The 14,673-nt window shown below is 46.8% G+C and overlaps 1 protein-coding gene across 2 annotated transcripts in view; it reads right to left on the bottom strand.

Moving 5' to 3' along the window:
- Positions 1–14,673, bottom strand: part of LOC139420128 (staufen double-stranded RNA binding protein 2) — a 349,406-nt gene that overhangs the window by 185,006 nt on the left and 149,727 nt on the right. For both annotated transcript variants that reach the window (XM_071169872.1, XM_071169871.1), the window contains exons 12-13: positions 7,280–7,427; positions 5,891–6,044 (exon numbers count right to left, since the gene is read on the bottom strand). In XM_071169872.1, coding sequence (XP_071025973.1) covers positions 5,891–6,044; positions 7,280–7,427 — 302 coding nt within the window. The remainder of the gene's footprint in view (positions 1–5,890; positions 6,045–7,279; positions 7,428–14,673) is intronic.

Genomic DNA, 14,673 nt, shown 5'->3' with positions numbered 1-14,673 from the left:
TGTGTTCTGTTTAGAAGGTAAATGTGATTGAGTGTGTTCTGTTTAGAAGGTAAATGTCATTGAGTGTGTTCTGTTTAGAAGGTAAATGTCATTGAGTGTGTTCTGTTTAGAAGGTAAATGTCATTGAGTGTGTTCTGTTTAGAAGGTAAATGTCATTGAGTGTGTTCTGTTTAGAAGGTAAATGTCATTGAGTGTGTTCTGTTTAGAAGGTAAATGTCATTGAGTGTGTTCTGTTTAGAAGGTAAATGTCATTGAGTGGTATGAAGTTAGAACACCTGGCATTCTGACTAGAACACATCAGGTTTTACAAGTTCTAAATGGTAAAAAGAGACAAGTGCATGTTTTAGGAAATCTAAAAGAAGCACACTAAAACACTGTGGCCGGAAACATATACCTTACAGAACGTAAATGTACAATCTGCCTAACGTCGACATCTGATATAATCTCCCTTACAAACTGTCAATAATATGAAGCATCCACTCAATGAGACATACAGTCTGTCATCTCAGTTACAATCTAATTTTGTTTTACTATCCTTGAGGGGATCACAAAATGTATTCCCATTCAAAATCCTGTTTTCCCTAAACACGAACCCTAACCCTAATCTTAAACATAACCTTAAACATAACCTTAACCCTAACCCTAACCTTAAACATAACCTTAAACATAACCTTAAACCTAACCCTAACCCTAACCTTAAACATAACCCTAACCCTAACCTTAAACATAACCCTAACCTTAAACATAACCCTAACCCTAACCCTAATCTTAAACCTAACCTTAACCCTAACCCTAATCTTAAACCTAACCTTAACCCTAACCCTAACCTTAAACATAACCCTAACCCTAATCTTAAACATAACCTTAAACATAACCTTAAACCTAAACCTAACCTTAAACCTAACCGTAATCCTAGCCTTAAATATAACCTTAAACATAACCTTAACCTAACCTTAATCCTAACCTTAAACCTAACCGTAACCCTAGCCTTAAACATAACCTTAAACATAACCTTAACCTTAACCCTAACCTTAAACGAACCCTAACCCTAACCTGAAACCTAACATTAACCCTAAACCTAACCTGAACCCTAAACCTAACATTAACCCTAAACCTAACTTTAACCCCAACCCCTAATTTTCCCTGCCTGAATTTTCCTTGTAAAACCAAACACAAACACACACACACACACACACACCCACACCCACACCCACACACACACACACACCCACACCCACACACACACCCACTCTCTCTAAGCAGAACCTGATGTGTGTGTTGGGGCTTGGCCGGGTCTCAGTGCTCTCTCAGGTTACACACAGGAAGGCTGAGAGAGCTAAGAACAATAACAAAGAGTTTTGTCTGGAGCCCAGAGCAGGTTGGGATCTGGTGTGTCTAATGTTACTGAGGAACACCAGCACATTGTGATGCATTAAGACGGAGCTCCACATTCACTTCCGGGTTAAAAAAACAAACATTTAAATTCAATCACTTTTGACAGCATTCCTTTAGATTTTAACTGAACCTTCCATACATGTTTGTGGTCAGAGCCTACCACGCGACATCCAAAATCATCATAATTAAATGATATCAATCTCAACCGTTCATCTTTTCCACTGATGAAGACGTACAGTGGGGAGAACAAAAATTTGATACACTGCCGATTTTGCAGGTTTTCCTACTTACAAAGCATGTAGAGGTCTGTAATTTTTATCATAGGTACACTTTAACTATGAGAGACGGAATCTAAAACAAAAATCCAGAAAATCACATTGTATGATTTTTAAGCATTTAATATGCATTTTATTGCACGACATAAGTATTTGATCACCTACCAACCAGTAAGAATTCCGGCCCTCACAGACCTGTTAGTTTTTCTTTAAGAAGCCCTCCTGTTCTCCATTCATTACCTGTATTAACTGCACCTGTTTGAACTCATTACCTGTATAAAAGACACCTGTCCACACACTTAATCAAACGGACTCCAACCTCTCCACAATGGCCAAGACCACAGGGCTGTGTAAGGACATCAGGGATAAAACTGTAGACCTGCACAAGGCTGGGATGGGATACAGGACAATAGGCAAGCAGCTTGGTGAGAAGGCAACAACTGTTGGCGCAATTATTAGAAAATGGAAGAAGTTCAAGATGACGGTCAATCACCCTCGGTCTGGGGCTCCATGCAAGATATCACCTCGTGGAGCATCAATGATCATGAGGAAGGTGAGGGATCAGCCCAGAACTACACAGCAGGACCTGGTCAATGACCTGAAGAGAGCTGGGACCACAGTCTCAAAGAAAACCGTTAGTAACACACTACGCCGTCATGGATTAAAATCCTGCAGCGCACGCAAGGTCCCCCTGCTCCAGCCAGCGCATGTCCAGGCCCGTCTGAAGTTTGCCAATGACCATCTGGATGATCCAGAGGAGGAATGGGAGAAGGTCATGTGGTCTGATGAGACAAAAATAGAGCTTTTTAGTCTAAACTCCACTCGCCGTGTTTGGAGGAAGAAGAAGGATGAGTACAACCCCAAGAACACCATCCCAACCGTGAAGCATGGAGGTGGAAACATCATTCTTTGGGGATGCTTTTCTGCAAATACGACTGCATCGTATTGAGGGGAGGATTGATGGGGCCATGTATCGCGAGATCTTGGCCAGCAACCTCCTTCCCTCAGTAAGGGCATTGAAGATGGGTCGTGGCTGGGTCTTCCAGCATGACAACGACCCGAAACACACAGCCAGGGCAACTAAGGAGTGGCTCCGTAAGAAGCATCTCAAGGTCCTGGAGTGGCCTAGCCAATCTCCAGACCTGAACCCAATAGAAAATCTTTGGAGGGAGCTGAAAGTCCGTATTGCCCAGCGACAGCCCCGAAACCTGAAGGATCTGGAGAAGGTCTGTGTGGAGGAGTGGGCCAAAATCCCTGCTGCAGTGTGTGCAAACCTGGTCAAGAACTACAGGAAACATATGATCTCTGTAATTGCAAACAAAGGTTTCTGTACCAAATATTAAGTTCTGCTTTTCTGATGTATCAAATACTTATGTCATGCAATAAAATGCAAATTAATTACTTAAAAATCATACAATGTGATTATCTGGATTTTTGTTTTAGATTCCGTCTCTCACAGTTGACGTGTACCTATGATAAAAATTACAGACCTCTACATGCTTTGTAAGTAGGAAAACCTGCAAAATCGGCAGTGTATCAACTACTTGTTCTCCCCACTGTAGATGTCTCATGGTGGGGGGGTAATCTTTTACAGTGATGAAGACATAGATGTCTCATGGTGTTGGGGGTCATCTTTTACAGTGATGAAGACATAGATGTCTCATGTTGGGGTGGGGGGGTCATCTTTGAGCACCTCTCTCTCCTGAATGTGTTGTCATTCAGGGTCCAACAACTCACTTTCTGACCACTTCTACAAAAGGAAACATGTATGGAAGGTTCAGTTCAAATCAAAAGGGGTACAGCCAGCCAGTCAGCCAGTCAGCCAGTCAGCCAGCCAGTCAGCCAGTCAGTCAGCCAGTCAGCCAGTCAGCCAGCCAGTCAGCCAGCCAGCCAGCCAGTCAGCCGGTCAGCCAACCAGTCAGTCAGCCAGTCAGCTAGTCAGCCAGCCAGTCAGTCAGTCAGTCAGCCAGTCAGCCAGTCAGTCAGCCAGTCAGTCAGTCAGCCAGCCAGCCAGTCAGCCAGTCAGCCAGTCAGCCAGCCAGTCAGCCAGTCAGTCAGCCAGTCAGCCAGTCAGCCAGTCAGCCAGCCAGTCAGCCAGAAAGCCAGTCAGCCAGTCAGCCAGTCAGTCAGCCGGTCAGCCAACCAGTCAGTCAGCCAGTCAGCCAGCCAGTCAGCCAGCCAGCCAGCCAGTCAGCCAACCAGTCAGTCAGCCAGTCAGCTAGTCAGCCAGCCAGTCAGTCAGTCAGCCAGTCAGTCAGTCAGCCAGTCAGTCAGCCAGTCAGTCAGTCAGCCAGTCAGTCAGTCAGCCAGTCAGCCAGTCAGCCAGCCAGCCAGCCAGTCAGCCAGCCAGTCAGTCAGCCAGTCAGCCAGTCAGTCAGTCAGCCAGTCAGCCAGCCAGTCAGTCAGTCAGCCAGTCAGTCAGTCAGCCAGTCAGCCAGTCAGTCAGCCAGCCAGCCAGTCAGCCAGTCAGCCAGCCAGTCAGTCAGCCAACCAGCCAGTCAGCCAGCCAGCCAGCCATCCAGTCAGCGAGCCAGCCAGTCAGTCAGTCGGCCAGCAAGTCAGCCATCCAGCCAGCCATCCAGTCAGCGAGCCAGCCAGTCAGCCAGCCAGTCGGCCAGTCAGCCAGTCAGCCAGTCAGCCATCCAGTCAGCGAGCCAGCCAGTCAGCCAGCCAGTCGGCCAGCCAGCCAGCCAGCCAGTCAGCCAGTCAGTCAGCCAGCCAGTCAGCCAGCCAGTCAGCCAGCCAGTCAGACATCCAGCCAGTCAGCCAGCCAGTCAGCCAGCCAGCCAGCCAGTCAGCCAGCCAGACAGTCAGCCAGACAGTCAGCCAGCCAGCCGGTCAGCCAGCCAGTCAGCCAGCCGGTCAGCCAGCCAGTCGGCCAGCCAGCCAGTCAGCCATCCAGCCAGCCATCCAGTCAGCGAGCCAGCCAGTCAGTCAGTCGGCCAGCAAGTCAGCCATCCAGCCAGCCATCCAGTCAGCGAGCCAGCCAGTCAGCCAGCCAGCCAGTCAGCCAGTCAGTCAGCCAGTCAGTCAGCCAGCCAGTCAGCCAGCCAGTCAGCCAGTCAGCCAGCCAGTCAGCCAGCCAGCCAGTCAGCCAGCCAGTCATCCAGCCAGCCAGTCAGCCAGCCAGTCAGCCAGACAGTCAGCCAGCCGGTCAGCCAGCCGGTCAGCCAGCCAGTCGGCCAGCCAGCCAGTCAGCCATCCAGTCAGCGAGCCAGCCAGTCAGCCAGCCAGTCGGCCAGCCAGTCAGCCAGTCAGCCAGCCAGTCAGCCAGCCAGTCAGCCAGCCAGCCAGTCAGCCAGCCAGTCAGACATCCAGCCAGTCAGCCAGCCAGTCAGCCAGCCAGCCAGTCAGCCAGCCAGACAGTCAGCCAGACAGTCAGCCAGACAGTCAGCCAGCCAGCCGGTCAGCCAGCCAGTCAGCCAGCCGGTCAGCCAGCCAGTCGGCCAGCCAGCCAGTCAGCCATCCAGCCAGCCATCCAGTCAGCGAGCCAGCCAGTCAGTCAGTCGGCCAGCAAGTCAGCCATCCAGCCAGCCATCCAGTCAGCGAGCCAGCCAGTCAGCCAGCCAGTCGGCCAGTCAGCCAGCCAGTCGGCCAGTCAGCCAGCCAGTCAGTCAGCCAGCCAGTCAGTCAGCCAGCCAGTCAGCCAGCCATCCAGTCAGCCAGTCAGCCAGCCAGCCATCCAGTCAGCCAGCCAGTCAGCCAGCCAGCCAGCCAGTCAGCCAGCCAGCCATCCAGTCAGCCAGCCAGCCATCCAGTCAGCCAGCCAGCCAGTCAGTCAGCCAGTCAGCCAGCCGGCCAGTCAGCCATCCAGTGATTGAAATCATATGTCAGTAGCCTTCCAGAAGCAGGCGTGTGGGGTGGTAGACAGCATGTGGAGTTAAACTGTAGAATGAACAGCCTCTGTTGCACTGCTATCTGGGATTAGGGCTGTGGTATGCAGGGAAGATCTGGAGGCCTAGATTAAGGCACAGGCACAGGCACACACACACACACACACACACACACACACACACACACACGAGAATGAAAACATAGACATACACACACGGTACAGGGTATAAGGACCAGGCCTTCAGCCCTCTACTTTCCATGTGTCAGTCTACTACTATATCAGAGTGTGTCTGCTTAGGTTTAGGTGTGTGTGTGTGTGTGTGTGTGTGTGTGTGTGTGTGTGTGTGTGTGTGCGTGCGTGCACTAGAAGCATACTGCATGCCTACCTGGAAGCCTTGTATTTGAGCCAGGTACTCTAGTTGCTGTGAGGGCTGGACAGAGCTCTTCCCCTTCAGTCCTATGTTCTCCCCAGACCTCCCCTCTCCTGACCCGTTCATCAACAGCTCCCTCGCCATGGCTGCCGTGGCAACTGCGGGGGGGCTGTAAAACAGAAACGGATTAACAGGTAGAAAACGATCTTAGAAACGCAGTGAACAATAATAAACATCAAACATTAAACATCCCATTCAGACACAAAGATATTACACATTCTGCCAGTGGGGAACTAACCCAGCTCAGTTCTCCTCCTATCTGGTAGACATGGGAACTAACCCAGCTCAGTTCTCCTCCTATCTGGTAGACATGGGAACTAACCCAGCTCAGTTCTCCTCCTATCTGGTAGACATGGGAACTAACCCAGCTCAGTTCTCCTCCTATCTGGTAGACATGGGAACTAACCCAGCTCAGTTCTCCTCCTTTCTGGTAGACATGGGAACTAACCCAGCTCAGTTCTCCTCCTATCTGGTAGACATGGGAACTAACCCAGCTAGGTTCTCCTCCTATCTGGTAGACATGGGAACTAACCCAGCTCAGTTCTCCTCTATCTCTTTAGGTATCTGGTAGACATGGTGAACTAACCATGCTCAGTTCTCCTCTATCTCTTTAGGTATCTGGTAGACATGGTGAACTAACCATGCTCAGTTCTCCTCTAGATGTTTAGGTATCTGGTAGATATGGGAACTAACCCAGCTCAGTTCTCCTCTCGATGTTTAGGTATCTGGTAGACATGGTGAACTAACCCAGCTCAGTTCTCCTCTAGATGTTTAGGTATCTGGTAGACATGGTAACTAACCCAGCTCAGTTCTCCTCTAGATATTTAGGTATCTGGTAGATATGGTGAACTAACCCAGCTCAGTTCTCCTCTAGATATTTAGGTATCTGGTAGATATGGTGAACTAACCCAGCTCAGTTCTCCTCTAGATGTTTAGGTATCTGGTAGATATGGGAACTAACCCAGCTCAGTTCTCCTCTAGATGTTTAGGTATCTGGTAGACATGGTGAACTAACCCAGCTCAGTTCTCCTCTAGATGTTTAGGTATCTAGTAGATATGGGAACTAACCCAGCTCAGTTCTCCTCTAGATATTTAGGTATCTGGTAGATATGGTGAACTAACCCAGCTCAGTTCTCCTCTAGATATTTAGGTATCTGGTAGACATGGTGAACTAACCCAGCTCAGTTCTCCTCTAGATGTTTAGGTATCTGGTACACATGGTGAACTAACCCCAGCTCAGTTCTCCTCTAGATGTTTAGGTATCTGGTAGATATGGTGAACTAACCCCAGCTCAGCCCTCCTTATTGCTATTTGGTAGACTTGGGAATGAAAGAACGATTCTACCTGTAGTAGGGGGTGTGTCCAGGGGACAGAGGGACGACCAGGGGATCAGATAGTTTGGGGGTTAGGTAGTTAACGGGGGCCCCCTGTTTCCTGCTCGCCTCCATCTCTTGATAGACATCCGGGGAGAGGTGGAGTAGACCCTTCTGGGCTGGAAGAGGAGAGGAGGAGGAAGGTAGGGGAAGAGGAGGGGAAGGGGAGGAGGAAAGGGGAGGGAGGGGACAAAGGGAGGAGGAGAGAAAGAGGGTCATTAGATCTCACATCGTTACCTGGCACACACTGCACTGCCAGTCATCGTTTTGATAAGTGTGTGTGAGAGAGCGAGAGAGTGTGAGAGAAAGGGTACACATCTGTGTGTGTGTGAATGTGCTGGCCCTTCCTCTAAGGACAGTTTCATGTTTCAACTCTGAGGACAGTTTCATGTTTCATCTCTGAGGACAGTTTAATGTTTCAACTCTGAGGACAGTTTCATGTTTCAACTCTGAGGACAGTTTCATGTTTCAACTCTGAGGACAGTTTCATGTTTAAACTCCGAGGACAGTTTCATGTTTCATCTCTGAGGACAGTTTCATGTTTCAACTCTGAGGACAGTTTCATGTTTAAACTCTTGAGGACAGTTTCATGTTTAAACTCTTGAGGACAGTTTCATGTTTCAACTCTGAGGACAGTTTCATGTTTAAACTCTGAGAACAGTTTCATGTTTCATCTCTGAGGACAGTTTCATGTTACAACTCTGAGGACACACACACACACACACACACACACACACACACACACACACACACACACACACACACACACACACACACACACACTGTTAACAGCCTGCCAGTTGTAATCGTATTGAGAACAGATATAGATGTATCATCTGTGTGCCATGACAGTCAGAACCAGAGAAGGTAAAAACCCAGAGAGAGATCTGAGACAGAAAGACAACTCCCTTCACCTTCCTTAGTAGGACACAACTCTACACAGACTGCAACACAGCTGATCTCTACAAAGACTACAACACAGCTAATCTCTACACAGACTACAACACAGCTGATCTCTACACAGACTACAACACAGATGATCTCTACAAAGACTACAACACAGCTAAGCTCTACACAGACTACAACACAGCTAAACTCTAAACAGACTACAACAGAGCTAATCACTACACAGACTACAACACCGCTGATCTCTACACAGACTACAACACAGCTGATCTCTACACAGACTACAACACAGCTGATCTCTACACAGACTACAGCACAGCTAATCTCTACACAGACTACAACACAGCTAATCACTACACATACTTCAACACCGCTGATCTCTACACAGACTACAACACAGCTAATCTCTACACAGACTACAACACAGCTGATCTCTACACAGACTACAACACAGCTAATCACTACACATACTTCAACACCGCTGATCTCTACACAGACTACAACACAGCTAATCTCTACACAGACTACAACAAAGCTGATCTCTACACAGACTACAACACAGCTAATCTCTACACAGAATACAACACAGCTAATCTCTGACAGACTACAGATGCTACAACACAGCTAATCTCTGACAGACTACAGATAGCTAGTCTCTGACAGACTACAGATAGCTAATCTCTGACAGACTACAGATAGCTCATCTCTGGCAGACTACAGATAGCTAATCTCTGACAGACTACAGATAGCTAATCTCTGACAGACTACAGATAGCTAATCTCTGACAGACTACAGGTAGCTAATCTCTGACAGACTATAGGTAGCTAATCTCTGGCAGACTACAGATGCTACAACACAGCTAGTCTCTGACAGACTACAGATAGCTAATCTCTGACAGACTACAGATGCTACAACACAGCTAGTCTCTGACAGACTACAGATAGCTAATCTCTGACAGACTACAGATAGCTAATCTCTGACATACTACAGATAGCTAATCTCTGACAGACTACAGGTAGCTAATCTCTGACAGACTACAGATAGCTAATCTCTGACAGACTACAGATAGCTAATCTCTGACAGACTACAGATAGCTAATCTCTGACAGACTACAGATAGCTAATCTCTGACAGACTACATATAGCTAATCTCTGACAGACTACAGGTAGCTAATCTCTGACAGACTACAGATGCTACAACACAGCTAGTCTCTGACAGACTACAGATAGCTAATCTCTGACAGACTACAGATTGCTAATCTCTGACAGACTACAGATGCTACAACACAGCTAATCTCTGACAGACTACAGATGCTACAACACAGCTAATCTCTGACAGACTACAGGTAGCTAATCTCTGACAGACTACAGATGCTACAACACAGCTAGTCTCTGACAGACTACAGATAGCTAATCTCTGACAGACTACAGGTAGCTAATCTCTGACATACAGGTAGCTAATCTCTGACAGACTACAGATGCTACAACACAGCTAGTCTCTGACAGACTACAGATAGCTAATCTCTGACAGACTACAGATAGCTAATCTCCGACAGACTACAGATTCTACAACACAGCTAATCCCTGACAGACTACAGACAGCTAGTCTCTGACAGACTACAACACAGCTAATCTCTGACAGACTACAGACAGCTAGTCTCTGACAGACTACAACACAGCTAATCTCTGACAGACTACAGACAGCTAGTCTCTGATAGACTACAACACAGCTAATCTCTGACAGACTACAGATGCTACAACACAGCTAATCTCTGACAGACTACAGACAGCTAGTCTCTGACAGACTACAACACAGCTAATCTCTGACAGACTACAGACAGCTAGTCTCTGACAGACTACAACACAGCTAATCTCTGACAGACTACAGACAGCTAGTCTCTGATAGACTACAACACAGCTAATCTCTGACAGACTACAGACTGCTAGTCTCTCGTGGACAGACTACGTAACATGAATGGTATTGTAACGTCTGTCAGAAGACTCTGGGATGCGACCCCCTACTGAGCCACAGTGCTTTGGTTTTCCGTCACAGCTAATTTTGCCGTATCATGATTGGGTGGTGGGGACTTCCTGGAATTATCCCAAGAGGAAAGTTTCTGGTAAGGAGGGGGGGGGGGGGGGCTTCTGATTAGAGGGGTGGAAACCTGGCTAGTCTCGTTAGTACATTTTCTAACATGTCTCCCCAAGAGTTTAATCGAGTATCTGAAGCATTACAGCCAATGGAACTGACTGTCCAGGACTAGGAATGTGATGCAGCTATCCAGACGTAGGCTGGGCCTCTACTGTCTGAATGAAGCTATCCAGACGTAGGCTGGGCCTCAACTGTCTGAATGAAGCTATCCAGACGTAGGCTGGGCCTCTACTGTCTGAATGAAGCTATCCAGACGTAGGCTGGGCCTCTACTGTCTGAATGAAGCTATCCAGACGTAGGCTGGGCCTCTACTGTCTGAATGAAGCTATCCAGACGTAGGCTGGGCCTCAACTGTCTGAATGAAGCTATCCAGACGTAGGCTGGGCCTCTACTGTCTGAATGAAGCTATCCAGACGTAGGCTGGGCCTCAACTGTCTGAATGGGATGAAGCTATCCAGACGTAGGCTGGGCCTCAACTGTCTGAATGGGATGAAGCTATCCAGACGTAGGCTGGGCCTCAACTGTCTGAATGAAGCTATCCAGACGTAGGCTGGGCCTCAACTGTCTGAATGAAGCTATCCAGACGTAGGCTGGGTCTCTACTGTCTGAATGAAGCTATCGAGACGTAGGCTTGGTCTCTACTGTCTGAATGGGATGCAGCTATCCAGACGTAGGCTGGGCCTCTACTGTCTGAATGAAGCTATCCAGACGTAGGCTGGGCCTCAACTGTCTGAATGAAGCTATCCAGACGTAGGCTGGGCCTCTACTGTCTGAATGAAGCTATCCAGACGTAGGCTGGGCCTCTACTGTCTGAATGAAGCTATCCAGACGTAGGCTGGGCCTCTACTGTCTGAATGAAGCTATCCAGACGTAGGCTGGGCCTCAACTGTCTGAATGAAGCTATCCAGACGTAGGCTGGGCCTCTACTGTCTGAATGAAGCTATCCAGACGTAGGCTGGGCCTCAACTGTCTGAATGGGATGAAGCTATCCAGACGTAGGCTGGGCCTCAACTGTCTGAATGGGATGAAGCTATCCAGACGTAGGCTGGGCCTCAACTGTCTGAATGAAGCTATCCAGACGTAGGCTGGGCCTCAACTGTCTGAATGAAGCTATCCAGACGTAGGCTGGGTCTCTACTGTCTGAATGAAGCTATCGAGACGTAGGCTTGGTCTCTACTGTCTGAATGGGATGAAGCTATCCAGACGTAGGCTGGGCCTCTACTGTCTGAATGAAGCTATCCAGATGTAGGCTGGGCCTCTACTGTCTGAATGAAGCTATCCAGACGTAGGCTGGGCCTCTACTGTCTGAATGAAGCTATCCAGATGTAGGCTGGGCCTCTACTGTCTGAATGGGATGAAGCTATCCAGACGTAGGCCGGGCCTCAACTGTCTGAATGGGATGAAGCTATCCAGACGTAGGCTGGGCCTCTACTGTCTGAAGGCACTTCACACTATCCAACTAAGATTTAGGAGTTTAAGTTGGAGTGGTATGTGCTTGTGTGTGTGTGTGTGTGTGTGTGTGTGTGTGTGTGTGTGTGTGTGTGTGTGTGTGTGTGTGTGTGTGTGTGTGTGTGTGTGTAAGCAAGAGCATGTCTTTGTATGAGTGTGTCAGCAAATGTGTTTGAGCGAGCCCGAGTGTGTGTGTGTTGTCTGGGGATGGATGAGATGAGTCGATGTATAAACCATTGTCTAGCCAAGGTCAGCACTAGAGCCAGGAAGAGAAGAGCAGATGTGTGTGTGGGGAGGAACAGCTGTGAGGTTACTGCATGACTGACGTCCCCCTTCCTGTTAACACGGGCCCAGCGCGCACCCCCCCCTCCCCCTCCCCACACTGTTACTAGCCAGCCTCCACCCAGTTCCCTGAACCTTAGAAACTGTTACTAGCCAGCCTCCACCCAGTTCCCTGAACCTTAGACACTGTTACTAGCCAGCCTCCACCCAGTTCCCTGAACCTTAGACACTGTTACTAGCCAGCCTCCACCCAGTTCCCTGAACCTTAGACACTGTTACTAGCCAGCCTCCACCCAGTTCCCTGAACCTTAGACACTGTTACTAGCCAGCCTCCACCCAGTTCCCTGAACCTTAGACACTGTTACTAGCCAGCCTCCACCCAGTTCCCTGAAACTTAGACACTGTTACTAGCCAGCCTCCACCCAGTTCCCTGAACCTTAGACACTGTTACTAGCCAGCCTCCACCCAGTTCCCTGAACCTTAGACACTGTTACTAGCCAGCCTCCACCCAGTTCCCTGAACCTTAGACACTGTTACTAGCCAGCCTCCACCCAGTTCCCTGAACCTTAGACACTGTTACTAGCCAGCCTCCACCCAGTTCCCTGAACCTTAGACACTGTTACTAGCCAGCCTACACCCAGTTCCCTGAACCTTAGAGTCATTGATCTCTAATAATGTTTACATACGGTTTTAACCACTTAATATGTATATACTGTAATCTAGACTTGACTTATCCTATATAACTACTGTCTATACACACCATCCTATATAACTACTGTCTATACACACCATCCTATCCAACTACTGTCTATACACACCATCCTATATAACTACTGTCTATACACACCATCCTATATAACTACTGTCTATACACACCATCCTATATAACTACTGTCTATACACACCATCCTCTATAATTACTGTCTATACACACCATCCTATCCAACTACTGTCTATACACACCATCCTCTATAATTACTGTCTATACACACCATCCTATATAACTACTGTCTATACACACCATCCTTTTATAACTACTGTCTATACACACCATCCTATATAACTACTGCCTATACACACCATCCTATATAACTACTGTCTATACTGTCTATACACACCATCCTATATAACTACTGTCTATACACACCATCCTATGTAACTACTGTCTATACACACTATCCTATATAACTACTGTCTATACTGTCTATACACACCATCCTATATAACTACTGTCTATACACACCATCCTCTATAACTACTGTCTATACACACTATCCTATATAACTACTGTCTATACTGTCTATACACACCATCCTATATAACTACTGTCTATACACACCATCCTATATAACTACTGTCTATACACACCATCCTATATAACTACTGTCTATACACACCATCCTCTATAATTACTGTCTATACACACCATCCTATCCAACTACTGTCTATACACACCATCCTCTATAATTACTGTCTATACACACCATCCTATATAACTACTGTCTATACACACCATCCTTTTATAACTACTGTCTATACACACCATCCTATATAACTACTGCCTATACACACCATCCTATATAACTACTGTCTATACTGTCTATACACACCATCCTATATAACTACTGTCTATACACACCATCCTATGTAACTACTGTCTATACACACTATCCTATATAACTACTGTCTATACTGTCTATACACACCATCCTATATAACTACTGTCTATACACACCATCCTCTATAACTACTGTCTATACACACTATCCTATATAACTACTGTCTATACTGTCTATACACACCATCCTATATAACTACTGTCTATACACACCATCCTATATAACTACTGTCTATACACACCATCCTATATAACTACTGTCTATACATACCACCCTATATAACTACTGCCTATACACACCATCCTATATAACTAGTCTATACTGTCTATATACACCATCCTATATAACTACTGTCTATACTGTCTATACACACCATCCTATATAACTACTGTCTATACACACCATCCTATATAACTACTGTCTATACACACTATCCTATATAACTACTGTCTATACTGTCTATACACACCATCCTATATAACTACTGTCTATACTGTCTATACACACCATCCTATATAACTACTGTCTATACACACCATCCTCTATAATTACTGTCTATACACACCATCCTGTATAACTACTGTCTATACACACCATCCTATATAACTACTGTCTATACTGTCTATACACACCATCCTATATAACTACTGTCTATATACACCATCCTATATAACTACTGTCTATACACACCATCCTATATAACTACTGTCTATACACACCATCCTATATAACTACTGTCTATACACACCATCCTGTATAACTACTGTCTATACACATCATCCTATATAACTACTGTCTATACACACCACCCTATATAACTACTGTCTATACACACCATCCTATATAACTACTGTCTATACACACCATCCTATATAACTACTGTCTATACACATCATCCTATATAACTACTGTCTATACACACCACCCTATAAACTACTGTCTATACACACCATCCTGT

This window comes from Oncorhynchus clarkii, chromosome 11 (genome assembly GCF_045791955.1).
Source record: "Oncorhynchus clarkii lewisi isolate Uvic-CL-2024 chromosome 11, UVic_Ocla_1.0, whole genome shotgun sequence".
In the NCBI taxonomy this organism is placed as follows: domain Eukaryota; kingdom Metazoa; phylum Chordata; class Actinopteri; order Salmoniformes; family Salmonidae; genus Oncorhynchus; species Oncorhynchus clarkii.
Note: the sequence above shows the minus strand (reverse complement) of the source record. Positions and strands in the feature narration are given on the sequence as shown.